This window comes from Schistocerca cancellata, chromosome 2 (assembly GCF_023864275.1).
Source record: "Schistocerca cancellata isolate TAMUIC-IGC-003103 chromosome 2, iqSchCanc2.1, whole genome shotgun sequence".
Lineage (NCBI taxonomy): Eukaryota > Metazoa > Arthropoda > Insecta > Orthoptera > Acrididae > Schistocerca > Schistocerca cancellata.
Genome location: NC_064627.1, coordinates 405172187 through 405187539, shown reverse-complemented (window position 1 = coordinate 405187539; position 15353 = coordinate 405172187). Strand labels below are relative to the sequence as shown.

The 15353-nt window shown below is 37.1% G+C and overlaps 1 protein-coding gene across 4 annotated transcripts in view; it reads right to left on the bottom strand.

Moving 5' to 3' along the window:
* The window catches only part of LOC126161850 (sodium-dependent phosphate transporter 1-B), a 282548-nt gene that overhangs the window by 15408 nt on the left and 251787 nt on the right, over window positions 1-15353 (bottom strand). For all 4 annotated transcript variants that reach the window (XM_049917956.1, XM_049917960.1, XM_049917957.1 and 1 more), the window contains 2 exons: window positions 4678-4946; window positions 1053-1182 (listed from right to left, as the gene is read on the bottom strand). In XM_049917956.1, coding sequence (XP_049773913.1) covers window positions 1053-1182; window positions 4678-4946 — 399 coding nt within the window. The remainder of the gene's footprint in view (window positions 1-1052; window positions 1183-4677; window positions 4947-15353) is intronic.

Genomic DNA, 15353 nt, shown 5'->3' with positions numbered 1-15353 from the left:
TTCAAGACTTTCTTGCAGACAGAACTCAACATGTCGCTCTTAATGGAACAAAACTGACAGATGAAAAAGTTACTTCCGGAGTAGTACAAGGAAGTGTGATAGAACCTTTACTGTATACAATATATATAAATGATCTAGTAGAAAGCATAGGGTGCTCTTTAACACTATTTGCAGATGATATGGTTGTCTATAACAAAGAAGCAATGCCAGAAGATGATGATAATTGCAGAATGACCTCCAGAGAATTGATCAATGGTCAGACTCTGGCAGTTGACCCTGAATGTAAATAAATTTAACATATTGCGCATACATAGGAAAAGAAATCAACTACTGTACAACAACAATATTTATGACAAATCACTGGAAACAGTACCTACTGCAATATATATAGGAGTAACTATCCAGAACGACCTGAAGTGAAATGACCACACAAAACAAATATCAAGTAAAGCAGATACCAGACTCAGATTCATAGTAAGAATCTTAAGGAAATGTAACTCATCCACAAAGGAAGTGGCTTAAAAAGTTCATGTCCAACCGGTTTTTGAGTATTGTTCATTTACCTGGGATCCCCACCTGGCATGACTGACAGGAGAGAGAGAGAGAGAGAGAGAGAGAGAGAGAGAGAGAGAGAGAGAGAGAGAGAGAGAGAGAAAAGATCCAACGCAGAGTGGCACATTTCGTCATGAGATCATTTAGCCAGCACAAGACGATTATGGAAATCCTCAACAAACTCCCTTGGCAGACGTTATAAGAAATGTGCATCACGAAGAGATTTACTTTTTAAATTTTGAGAGAATACCTCCCGGGAAAAGTTGGACAACGTACTACTCCCCCTCCACCACAACATACATCTTGCATAATGACCACAATGAGAAAATTCAAGAAATTAGAATGAATACAGAGGCGTACAGACAATCTTTCTTCCTGTGCGCTATTTGCAAGTGGAACAGGGCTGGAGGTCTCAGTTAGTGGCACGAAAAGTACCCGCTGCCACACACTATTAGGGGGCTTCATAAATCTCACTGACATACACTAAATGCATTACTTACCAAAAGCTGGTGTAACTTGGCCACTAGCTGGTAAAACTGATTCTGGATGAAGTTGCTGGTGCTGTGTGGGAACAATGGCTGCAATAGTACTCCCATTTGCTGGTGTCAGTGTAGCAATCTCCATATTATCCTGCGGGGAAAAAAGGAAAAAACCGTATGTTTTCAGTCAAGTAGACACACAAAGTGTTATTCAAGACACTGAAAAGATCATATAACCGGAGTGAGAAATGTTCATGTGGCATACAACTGTCTCTAAGTGGAAATGCATTATTTTTATGGCTAGTAGTTTTTACACTTCTGTAAAACACCTGCTTTATGATAAATTTACATTGTGTCGAAGTTCCGTAACAATAAGAGAAGAACTGGGTCCAGTTCAAAATCAATGACACTGGAACATCAGACAAGCGAACACCATGTTTTCCTGAAATATAACTACCATTTTACCTGAATAGCTATCAGTAAGTTAATTGAGAACTGAAATGAGAGGTGAAAGAGATGAATTAAGGGACCCCCCATGTCAGATTCAATGACCCACTGCTACTTCATGTTTATCAGTCTCACAGACACAGTTTCCAATTCTCATCTTACAACTAGAATTCAATTTTGATCTTATTGGCATCCATGTGTGAAAAATTCTTTATTCTGTACTTGAATCAAATTCCATATTCTCTGTCAGGAATGAAATTAACTAACATCATGTTGAATGAAATTAACTATCATCATGTCAATAATACACACCACCTACACCTACACCTACAATCCCCTGTAATCACTAGTTACAAACAATAATGGTATGCAACTAGGACCCTCCTTATTTATACAACTGATAGTTTTGCTGGATATAAAACATTCGGATTTCGACAGTAACATAATGCCATGTTTAAAATGGTGTTGTTGTACAATTTGATTGTCACACTCAAATGTCATACCACTAAGCAGCAACCTACCAATAGCTTACTCAACATTGTTTGCTGATGCATCAAATACTACTATTGAAGTATCTTGACTTCTTACAGCACCTGTGATTGCATATTGAACCAATTATGACAGGCCACATCAAAAGAATTGGGTATCCATCAATTATTTGTCTTGAACAATCGAAAGTTCTGCAAGCAAGTTCATATATGACATGACTGTTTGCAAAACACCCCCGTTACCTTCGGGTGGCACATATATTACATTTCCACACAACAATGAGTGGCTGACACAATTATACGTGCTTCATTAATCATATTTTTGGCTGATCAGTAGACAATGAGACACCCACCACAACACTACAAATATGTGTGATACTGTGCCATCAGTGACTACACATCAACAGCTGGTATCTGCAAATAAAACAGATCAGCCATCACGTTCAGAAGGCGAAATATGTAGTACTGCTGACAGTCATACAAAAGTAAGGAAACACTTCGGAAACATGTGCTTGAACATAAATGTAGATGTCAGTTAAGCCTGCAGTTTGCTCTGTTTTATTTGACCATGAATAACACCTGTTTAGTGTCCTCGGTATGCCGCTGTGCAGTTGTGAGAGCATAAGTAGGAGCTAAGTGAATTCAAATATAGGCAAATTGTTGGTACTCGTACGATGGGTGCCTCTTAATCAAGGTAACTTGACACAATTGGTGGTTCAGGAGAAACCATACTTAAGACTTACAACACACACAGGGTGAGTGAAACACAGCCATTAAGTCACAACATGGATGATCATTGATGAGAATTGGGACAAAAAAATGAGACAACGACAGGTGCAAATGTCACTGCAGAAAGGAATATCACACAAATGAACTCTGTCAGCACCAAAACTACATGATAGGAGCTCCATAAGCAGGGTAAGCTGGAATTTCAAAACCCCTCATCAGTGCTGCAAATACCCAAAACACAAAAACGTGGCACTGAAACCATAAAATATGGAGTACAGAGGAAAGTCATTTGGTCATGTTAGTCTTGTTTCACACTGTTCCTTCTGGCTAATTTGCTTGCCAAGAGTGAAACATGGCAGACTTTCGGTGAGGATCTGGGCAACCTTATGATATTTGATGGGCTCACTCTGCAAGGTGACTGCAAAGAATTATGTGACCATTGTGGGTGATCAGGTCCATCCCATGGTACAATGTTTGTTCCCCAATGGAGATACTGTGTTCGAAGATGAAACACCCCTATTCACATAGCTCGCATTGTCCAGGACTGGTTTTGTTTGTACAAGAATGAATTGTCGGATTTGCCCTGGCCGCAACAATGACAAGGTCTCAATATTGTAGTGACTTTGTGGTCTACTGTAGAGAGAAGTGTGCACGATCACTATCCATGTTTATCATTGGTACCTGAATTCCCTTGAGAATAGTATAGGATTGGTATTTATCTATTCTGAGATGGCTCGAACCTGTTCTCAACATCAACAGGTTTCCTGCACCATATTAGGCATAGTAATGTGTCGTGTTTTTGGTGTTCCCATATTTTGTCTTCCCCCTGCCATATAAAAACTAGCTTAGCACCCACTGCTTCGATCACACAGACTGCATGGCTTGCAGAGATTTATTTTTGTGTATTTGTTTAATTGAATTTTTATTTTGTTCAAAAATTGCAATGCGTAAGCTTTTCATGCTAGTTAAGGCCATATAAGCATGGTCTTTTCTGAATGTACTTCTGACCAAAAAGCAATTCTGGTAACTGGAGTCCAAAGTTTTTGTTAATCATGCTGTCTGCATTCTTGTGGAGATATTTCCATAGCAACTTTAATCCCCTGAAAGTATTTCTTTATATCAAACTGAGAAGTGAAATACCAATTTTCATAAATGTAGCTTTAAAAGTTTTTTAATATATCAAAAGTTTTCATACCCTATTGCATTCCCTTAGAGTCAAATTTCAGGAAACACTGAAACATACATTTTCTTTCTAATTTATTTCTAACCAAGAAGTCAAATACCCTTCGTCATTGTGACATAGCCTTAAAAGCCATTTAGTAGTTGTTTAGTAATTACTTATCTTCAAAAAACTTTCACCCACTATTTTACCCCCTTTACCAGTTTTTGTAGTTCTAGCTTCAAAATTCCCTTAATAATGACATACTTTCAAAAAGGCTTGTATCCCCTATTTCACCCCCTTAGGAGTAGAATTTCAAACAGTTCCTTCTTAAAGGGTCCCTGCAGTATAAGATCCACACCTTTTCGAAACTTCGGCAAGTTTCTATCATTAAAGGTATGGACTGTGGAATGATGAGGCAGTGAATAGTCTGACTATTTCACCCCCTTAGGGGATTAACTTCCAAAAATAGTGACATGCATACGTTTTATTTCTAACAGAGAAGTTAAATACAAATTTTCTTTGATTTAGATTAAAAATTTTTTTTGTAATTAACAATACCCCAACAAGGCATCATTAAATGTCATGTTATTGTCTTCAACTGCCGACAGTAAGGTCACATAAGGAGAACAGGCACAGCAGCATTTACTGTGAATTAATTTACTGTTACAATTAACAAAGGGAGTAAACTATAAAATCCTCTCCACACAGGTGCCAATATCAAGGTTAAGTGTAAATTTGTATTTAGAGTTAAATCTGTGACAGCCTTATTTCTAGATTTACTCTGTGTTAATCTATAACAAGATTAATGAGAATTAATCACCTTTGTAGCCCCAATCGCTGTTTCAGCAAGTAGATAACCATTCAGTTTAGTATTTGTATCATTTGGCTGAGGCAATGGAAAACAGTATGTAGTTTGCCCATTCCGGGTGCCATTGGCTGCATTTCCAGTGAACTGAACCATTTCATTTTCATCTTGGACCAGTTGCATTTTCTCAGGTTCAGAAGTTTCTTTTATGATTGGAAGGTTTCTTTTCACATCTTCAACTGAGATACTCCGTGATGGTTTGGGGCTTGGATCACGTGAAGATTCTGGCAGAGATAGAAATATATTATATTAAGATACAATCTTATGCACACAATATTTTGAAATTATCACATAACTGCAACAACAACAGAAATAATTCATCAAGAGGAACTAAATCAAAACATAGAACTGAAAAGAAGTAGGAACTATAGCGATGTGTGTTCCTTTAATGGAGCTAAACAGCTGTTCAGGATACACTTTATACTATCAAGGACTTTGAAATTAATAATTTATTATACAGTGTAACTCTGTTTACTGATAATAAAAGAATGGACCACACAGAATGACCTAGCCAAGATAAAATTATGTATTCCACAATGCAAGACAATTTTCATTAACAGAATTACCTTAATTCTTTTAAATTAGTGTATTTTGCTAAAGTGTTAGAATTATTTTATTGCTGGGTTACTGCAAAGCAGAAGCAAAGTATTTAAGTTGAAAGATATATGTGAGTACAAGTGAGCACTGTAAAAGAACCCACATTTTTCTTTTGGAGAGCATCAGCCAACATCATGGGCTTATACCAGTTCTTCGGATGTACCAAAGAATTACTATATATTTTTATGGGAGCCAACATGGCTATTCTTAATAAACTGATACAGTGAAATAAACGGCAAATTTAGTATTAAATTCCGTCAACTGAATTTTTATTATGCCAACGTACTATTTAAAACAGCAGATAAAAATTCTGCTTGATGCCTACCTAAGAGTGTCTCCATTCCTTCCAAGCTAATTATGTAAGTGTAGACCAGATATGGCTCAAATTCAAAGATACAGTAACGACAGCAATAGATAGATTCATACCGCGTAAGTTAAAAAGAGACGGGACTGATCCACCATGGTACACTTAACATGTCAGAACACTGTTGTAGAAGCAACGAAAAAAGCATGCCAAATTCAGAAGAACGCAAAATCCCCAAGACTGGCTAAGTTTCACGGAAGCTCGAAATTTAATGCGGACATCAATGCAAGATGGTTTTAATAGTTTCCACAATGAAATATTGGCTCAAAATATGGTAGAAAACCAGAAGAGATTCTGGTCGTATGTAAAATACACCAGCTGCAAAAAACAGTCAATACAGTCACTGCATGATTAGCGATGGAAATGTTAGCTATGATGGTACCACTAAAGTGGAGTTGCTAAATACAGTTTTCCGTAATTCCTTCACGAAAGAAGACGAAGTAAATATTCCAGAATTCGAAACCAGAACAGCTGTTAGCATGAGTGACATAAATGTAGATATCTTAGGTGTTGTGAAACAACTCAAATCACTTAAGAAAGGCAAGTCTTCCTGTCCAGATGGTATACCAATCAGGTTCCTCTGAGTATGCAGACACAATAGCACCTTTCTTAGCAATCATATACAACCGCTCACTTGACGAAAGGTCTGTTCCTAAAGACTGGAAAGTAGCACAGGTCACACCAATATTCAAGAAGGGAAATAGGAGTAACCCACTGAATTGCAGACCCAGAAAAGTGCAATGGCATCCACATAGGTATTAAAAGAAATCCGATAAATTTTGGGTATACAATAAATCGCACAAATCTAAGGGCTGTAAATTTGACTAAATACCTAGGAATTACAATTACGAGCAACTTAAATTGAAAAGACCATATAGATAGTATTGTGGGGAAGGCAAAAAAAAAGACTGCACTTTGTTGGCAGAACACTTAGAAGATGCGACAAACCCACTAAAGGGACAGCCAACATTACACTTTGGCAGAACACTTAGAAGATGCGACAAACCCACTAAAGAGACAGCCAACATTACACTTGTCCATCCTCTGCTGGAATATTGCTGCATGGTATGGGATTCTTACCAAGTAGGATTGACGGAGAACATCGAAAAAGTTCAAAGAAGGGCAGCTCGTTTCGTGTTATCGTGCAAATGGGATGAGAGTGTAACTGATATGATACGCGAGTTGGGGTGGCAGTCACTGAAACAAAGGTGGTTTCCTTTGCAGCGAGATCTATTTACAAAATTTCAATCACCAACTTTCTCTTCCAAATGCATAAATATTTTGTTGACACCCACCTACATAAGGAGAAATGATCATCATAATAAAATAAGAGAAATCAGAGCTCGAACAGAAAGATTTAGGTGTTCCTTTCTCCCACGCGCCATTTGAGTGTGGAATGGTAGAAAAGTAGTATGCATATAGTTCGTTGAACCCTCTGTCAGGCACTTAAGTGTGAATTGCAGAGTAACCATATAGATGTAGACATAGATGTACATTTCCAAGTCACAGCATCATCACGGCTTTTTGTTCTTATGTGGACCTTTATTACAATGATGACATAACAACATAATGGAAAGCCCTGATGGAGGTGTGACTCTGAAATGCACTCTGGCAGAATAAAAATGCTTTAAGGACAGTAGATGAAATTTATTAACAAGTTTTCAATTAACATATATCATTCAAAATTATTTTGGTATTGACAGCAATAAAACAAGTAGTTGAAGAGACTAATGCAGGGGCACACCATATTTTCAGCCAATCACCCAGAACTTCTAGCCACAGTAAGCACCCATCGTTGCAGAATCTTCACCCTCCATCATTACAACTGCACTAGTTTCAGTTACAAGACACATGGTTTTCTGTGTGGTATGACTGTATGTTTTAATGTCAACTGGTTATGAGTGTTCATTATTTATTGTTACTATTGATCGTGTGTTTAGTGTGGTACCGATCAGTGTCAGAGGAAAGTTCATAAAATACTGAGAGTGTAACGGTTTAACATCACCCTATTGCCCAGGAAATCACAACCACATTAAAGTTAGCTAGAGAAATGGTAAACACATGGCATGTCTACTTTGAAATGAAAAAGATGGTGGTTCTCTGCTTCTCTCCATCAGTAAGATGACCAAAGAACTATAGCAAGTTCAATACAAATATAAACATTGTTGTAATATACTGCTGAAGAAATGTTTAAGGAGTAATCTCCAGGAAAAGAATGTTCAAATAAGCAGATTGCTGATTTCAAGTCATTTCCTGGGGATGTAAAAGTCATGATGTCCAATATTATTAATGCAGAAAGAAGCAGCCAGTGCTTGGAAAATCATTAACTTATATGCATGGTATGGCATTTTTAAGTAAGATATGCGACAAATTTCATTGAAGCGGTATGGCTTGATGAAACATGGCTTTTTTTCTGGGCACATTCTCAAGCAGGGCTATGAGAATTGCACAAAGGAATAGCTTCACTGACTTCATGCAAGGAAGATGGGTTACTACTGGTGCATTCAAGCACCTTGCCACATTCTCTCCCAAACTTTTTTTTCCCCAATTTTTCAACCCAAAAGACAGAAGATTATTATAAAAATGACTGATGATATGTATACATAAAGTTATTTGTAGATTTTTTAAGGCCAAACATGAAAAAAAGCTGTCAACAGTACTGTATCTGGTGATGCTCCTTAGAATTCTGCTGTTGTCAACAAAGCATTACCATTAGTAAACATTCGAGAGGACAGTGATTCAAATCCACCTCCAGCCATCCAGATTTAGGTTTTCCATGATTTTCCTAAAAGGGCCCAACTGATTTCCTTCCCCATCCTTGAAACATTCTGAGCATGTGCTTCATCTCTACTGACCTCAATGTTGATGGGACATTAAACCCTAGTCTTCCTTCCTTCCTTCCTTCTTTCCTATTTAATATTTTCTTGTCTGTAACCACTACATCTTCATGAACCACAGTTCCTACATAAGAAATTTGTGAGGTAACAAAGATATATAGCACACCAAAGAAGCTGTGATGAAACAATGCTGAAATCTGAAAGGAAGCAATTGATGTAGTAAAAGTAAGGCCAAATAAAACAATTTTGGAGAAGAATATGAAGAAAAAGATCATTGCATTACATAACAACACTAACACTCCAAGTATTTATGACAACAAAAAGAGAGGTCAGTAGAGAACTTCCATCGTCACCACAGAAACAACACACAAGTGGGTTCAGCTGTATGTTTGGAGTGTGCAGTTTACAGTGGTATATGGTTGACTAACAAAATCAGATATTTATAAGTTTTGATATTTCAATGAGACAATTATTGTCAGCCATAGCCAAATGAAGTTCAGCACAGTGATTGAAGCTTACACATTCACCCTGACAAACACAAAAGTTTTATTTTTATATTTGTTGCATTAGAGAATAGTAGGTTGATTGGAAAACTTAATAAAAGGATGATTATGAATACTAATTATTAGTTACTTGTAAAGAAACCAAATGGGAATCAGGAAGCCTCTTTGCATGTGCTAGCAGAGTATTAATGTCCTACCTAGCTCACATTTTCTTGTGTGGAAGCTCCCACAGAGTTCCGGTTCTGGGCAAATAAAATATTCACATCAGTTCTCCACATATTAGTAAACATTGTTGTAGTAAGTGATACAAATGAAAAGATAGTTCAGCTCTTACAGAACGAACTAATTTCATTTCAGTCTCTGTGCAGTGAATAGTGCAAAGTTAAGTTTTAAAGTCATGAACATGTACCCCGAGGGAAACAGCTGTACCCTATGCTGCCATCTGCTCCTATCAAAGAGTCAATCATTAAAAATGTTGAACAAAGTACAATGTCTATTAATTTTTCGAAAAAATTTTGATTTTTGTATCAAAACAAAACATTGAACTTGGTGAAGGTAAGTCATCAAGGTGACTACCGAAGTTTGTGTGAATTATTTCTCTGTGATTATTTACACATAAAAGAATAGGCTGATTAATATGCAGCCACTACTGAATACTTGATCACTTAGAATATTGCCTTTTCAGCTTGGAGACATAAAAAAACTATTGATGACAAAGAACGAAAAACAGTCTACCAGATGAATGGAGTACAAACTCATTTCTCCTATAAAACAGATTTTGTACCATACCAAGGCACTGACACAAATCAGCACACATATATAATCTGCCAAGAAAGCTTAACGCAGTTACTGTACTTAATCTGAAGCCCAAAGCATACAAGCATTACACATTCATTTACGGCCACAATTTTGTCTACATATAACAAATCAAAATTAAGGCAGAAATAAAACTTACAACTGAATGAGATACATGATGAATTGTGATTTTATTTCGATGTTGGAAAATACATTTTGCCTTTTTAGTGTAGCAAAATCAAATACAAAGGAAGTGAAGTAACAGATGAAATTATCATGCAGCACAGTTCCTCCTCAGGCAGTTTTTACTTACTTTTTTGTTTCTTTTAAGCAATGTGATTCGGACACAGCCATGCACATCACAGTATGTCTAAGGCATATGTAACTACTAACAATAGCTCCCAACAGTCTAAAAACAACAACAACAACAACAACAACAACAACAACAACTCAGCAAAACACACACATATTTTGTGACAAGTATTAGTATATCCAATTATCTTTAAAAATTTGATGCTGTGTTCCATATTTCTGACATGTTTTGCTTCTGTTAGGATCTCCCCTCAATGAGTTAATGGAATGAACAACGCAATTAATTTAATAATGACCCTTTAACACCTTGCCACTAAAGCAACACAACTTTTTACTGGTGAGCATCTCTTCAATTCAATAACATGTTAAGCTATGTAAGTTGGAGCACTACTACTTCCAACAAGCAATGTTGTAAAATGAGAGTATTAGTATTTTCTTCAACAATATACAATAGAATCAGAAATATAGTTTCAGTTCTTTGGCACAACTACAAGAAGAAATTTAAAAATAAACAACCCTTTTTATTTAGAATTAAGTAAATGCAAAACTCATTCATTAGTAGGATGCTAGTGATGCTGAGCTGATCTACAAAATAAATATTTTACAAAATGCTTGCATGATCCATTCTCAAGTATTGCTTTTCTTATTGTGATCCATATTAGGTCCAATTGAGTGATTTGTTATAAGTTAAACTGGTTAGTAGTGAAACATTACAGGAGCAAGTAAACCTATAGGTTACACTGCAAGAAATGTATAGTGAAGAAAATGAAGGAGTGGTCTTAAAAATTTGTAAAAACATCTTTGAAGAAGATACTACTTGTTCTCCCACACATGTAATGACTAGAGATTAAATCAGAAACATTAGACCACATAAATGCAACTTTTCCTTCCTCCCAACATCTGTGAATGAAGTTTGAGGGAGAGGGAAGAAGGGCATTACAGAAACTGACAGAAGTATGAATGAAATACATTTTAACTTCCATTTGCTTAGTTTCTTTCACCTACTTGTTACAGAAGAAAAGGTCAACAATGCAGAAATGCCTGAACGATGCATGAGAATTGGTTTTTTAAAAACACAGTTAGTGTGTAAGAAATAAAGTGGAAAAAAACAAAGCCAATGCAATGAACTGCACACAGACCTTGCACAGCGAAAATTTCTCACTGGACTCACATTCCTAATTTTTGACTGGGCCAAGGTGGATATAAGAAATAGTTGTAACACATTTCCTTCATCTGTGAAGCAGAATGTATACATTGTTGTGTCAGTATTATCATGTGTTCTTCATTTTGTTCACTGTTCAACAGCACAACATGAATTACTGACACAGTCATGCATTACTGCAGAATACTGTCTTCATTAAACTAACTCGATTATAAAATTAACTAATGGAAATTACACTCCAGTTTTCCTTTACGAATATTATAATTACCTTATCATATAGGGAATGAATTCATACTTTTTCTTACCAAGACTTAATTTTGATTGACTAGCTGTGGGAAACACTTCAATGGGCCATAAAAAACACAAAATGGACAATAGTAGACTGGAGGCACACAGTGTGGTCAGCCAAGTCATGATTTTGCCTCTGTTTCTATTGATGCCTGGCAGTGAATGCATCAACAGCACAGTGAAGGATTTTACCTGCAATTTGTGGAGTGGGTAGTCAAGGCCCAAGGTGTTTCAGTGATGTTTTGGAGATGTTCTTTGCACCAGGGCTTTTATCCACTCATTCAGGTTAATGTGAACATAAACCAGTATGTTTTATTTCAACATTCTTGCTGACTGTTGCGCTTTCTTCTAAATCTTCATAATGATTGCTCTGTGGACACTCCTATCTTCGAAGATAACAACAGCTGTGTTAAAAGGTTTTCTGACAAACACCCTGGCACCACACTGTACCTTGAATGACTCTTGTTAAATTATCTATTTTCATCCCATCCATGTGCCTGGGACCATTTGGAACAGTAGATGAACAGCAAAGGACTTGGAATAGCAGTTAAACAGAATGGACAGTGTCTTGAAAGGAGGATATAAGATGAACATCAACAAAAGCAAAACAAGGATAATGGAATGTAGTCGAATTAGGTCGGGTGATGTTGAGGGAATTAGATTAGGAAATGAGACACTTAAAGTAGTAAAAGAGTTTTCTATTTGGGGAGCAAAATAACTGATGATGGTCGAAGTAGAGAGGATATAAAATTTAGACTGGCAATGGCAAGGAAAGCGTTTCTGAAGAAGAAAAATTTGTTAACATCGAGTATAGATTTGTGTGTCTGGAACTCGTTTCTGAAAGTATTTGTATGAAGGGTAGCCATGTATGAAAGTGAAACGTGGACGATAAATAGTTTGGACAAGAAGAGAATAGAAGCTTTCAAAATGTGGTGCTACAGAAGAATGCTGAAGATTAGATGGGTAGATCACATAACTAATGAGGAGGTATTGAATAGAATTGGGGAGAAGAGGAGTTTGTGGCACAACTTGACAAGAAGAAGGGACCGGTTGGTAGGGCATGTTCTGAGGTATTAAGGGATCACAAATTTAGCATTGGAGGGCAGCGTGGAGGGCAAAATTCGTAGAGGGAGACCAAGAGATGAATACACTACGCAGATTCTGAAGGATGTGGGTTGCAGTAAGTACTGGGAGATCAAGAAGCTTGCACAGGATAGAGTAGCATGGAGAGCTGCATCAAACCAGTCTCAGGACTGAAGACGACGACGACGACGACGACAACAACAATGGCATCTCATCAATGAGTGGCTTCGGCTGGGTATGCCATACCTACAGAAACTTATGGACCCTGCCCCATGCCAAATGCTGTGTCCTGGGCTTGAATAATTTCTTTGTTCAGTCTGCTTGTAATAAATAGGCAAAGACTAAATCTGGTTAGATGCACATAGCAAATAATTAAGCTAGAGCCTATAGGAGCAGCACCTAGTACTACTACTCATTTTATTGATTGCAAGATGACAACTTCTGAAAATGTGGTGTCAGCAGAAAGGAAAAATATGTGATGTACTATGAAAGAGTTTTTTGTGCAGGTTAGTTACCTACAGAAGAACGCTGTCTACAAGCACAGACAACAAGCACACCGTGAACTGATGGCTTACTTAGTGCTGAGACCCCTCTTACTCTTCATACTCTGAAGGTGATTCAACAATCATTGAGTCACAATGGCTTAAGATTGCAGCTAACATACATTGTTAGAATTAAAAGTTTGTCAGAGGATAAGCTTTTCTTTGTTCATTGCCTGGATCACAAGGAAGGTATAAATCTACATACTACACCCTAAAATGGTGCACTATTAGTTGGAGTGGTGAATGTGTGAAATACATTGATCTGTGGCATCTGCAGCACTTATCAGTCACAGCTGTACAAGATTTACACAGGAAAATGGAGCACAATTCGGCTACTTTAATCACGTACAGCTATTTGTGGAGCCAAAATGGCACTACGAAACCTTACAGCTTTCAGTGTTTCAGAGAAACAAAGGTGAACAATAATACAACTCTGTCTAAATACCTCATAAGGAGACACCTGACCATGACAAAAAATGTCAAGCAACTGCTATACTAAATTAAACAGTGGAAAGTGGTCTGCAAATGATCTGCACAATTTGATTAATTTCACAAAGTCTTCATAATGAAATGCATTTACAAGTACTACAATCACTGGAGAAGTAAAGAACACAAAGAGTTAATGGCAAGAAAAAAACTATTTTCATCGCAGCACCAGTTTAGGCAGTTTGCATAAGCTTAACATTGGTTCACTCTATCTCAGTCAGATCTCATATTCCAGCTTTGATGGGATAGTTCAAGGGTGAGAAATTTGGACACACCACCCTCAAGATGTTGAGAGCAGCAACCATGGGGAAAGGGTGACTCCAATGTGTATCAATCACAGAATAAAATATTTTAGTCGATTAGTATTCACTATTTGTTTAGATATCATGCAACGTAGTGTGAGGATTGCCAATTTTTCATAGATGAAAAAATACATCAAGATCTGAAGGTACCTAGGAGCATGTCCTATGCCCAAGTTAGATAGTTATATAAACCATTACTGTCTCCAGCATTTAGATCTCCATCCACAGGAAAACAAGTGCAAAGTCAGGTACAAAAACAGACACTGAAAGCAGAAGGCAGTTCAAACAATTACACTTTATGTGCATTTTTAAGGTGGCAGGTGACATACATTGTTAAAATTTTATCTTCTAGCTCATAAGACACCAATTTTGTCTGACGCAGATTCTAGTTTGGAAGATGCAAAATTTACAGTCTGATCAACAGAACCTCCTTCAATTACAGATGTCTATGCAACACATTCCCTCCCATGACAAAATGAGAATGTGAGAACAGAGAAAAATCTCATCAATAATTGACTTTCTGCTCCAGTAAACACAAATGCTTCCTGGATGAATGCTGTAAAAATTAGATTTTAACATAACTGAGATCACTGTGCTCTCCTCTGCAAGAGAGGGTTTGATATCGACATGATAGATTACTAGAGAAACGTTAACCCCAGCTCACAAATAACTTTGTAAATGATGCTTTATGCCTCACTTCTCTCCACTAATCTAAAAGCAGTCATGACATCAGTGCACGAGTCTCAAAAGATTACCATATATTCACAATACATGTTAGTTACTGATACTGTAGTCTCACTGACATCATCATACATCTCACCAACAGATGCTCTTTAGTAGGGAAGTGCTATTGGACTGTTACTACTAGCTGAAGAGAGCCTCACATTATCACAAAAATTCTACCATCCCAACACAGACCATAGTTCACACTTCATCACTTTTATGGGATCATTCTAACTCATTTCATTATAATATCCTCCTAGGTAAAGTACAATGAAAATAGCTAGTGATCTGCTCTGCAGACATCCCCCCCCCTCCCACACACACACACACACACACACACACACACACACACACACACACACACACACACACACACACACACACACACACACACACTTTTTCCAAATCTAGGTCAACCTCTTAGGTCGAACAGTCAACTAGCTGTAATGGGATATGTATAAAATATCCAATGATGCATAGGATGAAATATAACAATATTATGAAAAGGATAGTTGCTACTCACTGTATAGCAGAGATGTTGAATTGCAGACAGGCACAACAAAAAGACTGTCACACAACAAGCTTTTGTCCAACAAGGCTTCTGTCAAAAATAGACAACAGGGGATCATACTGCTGA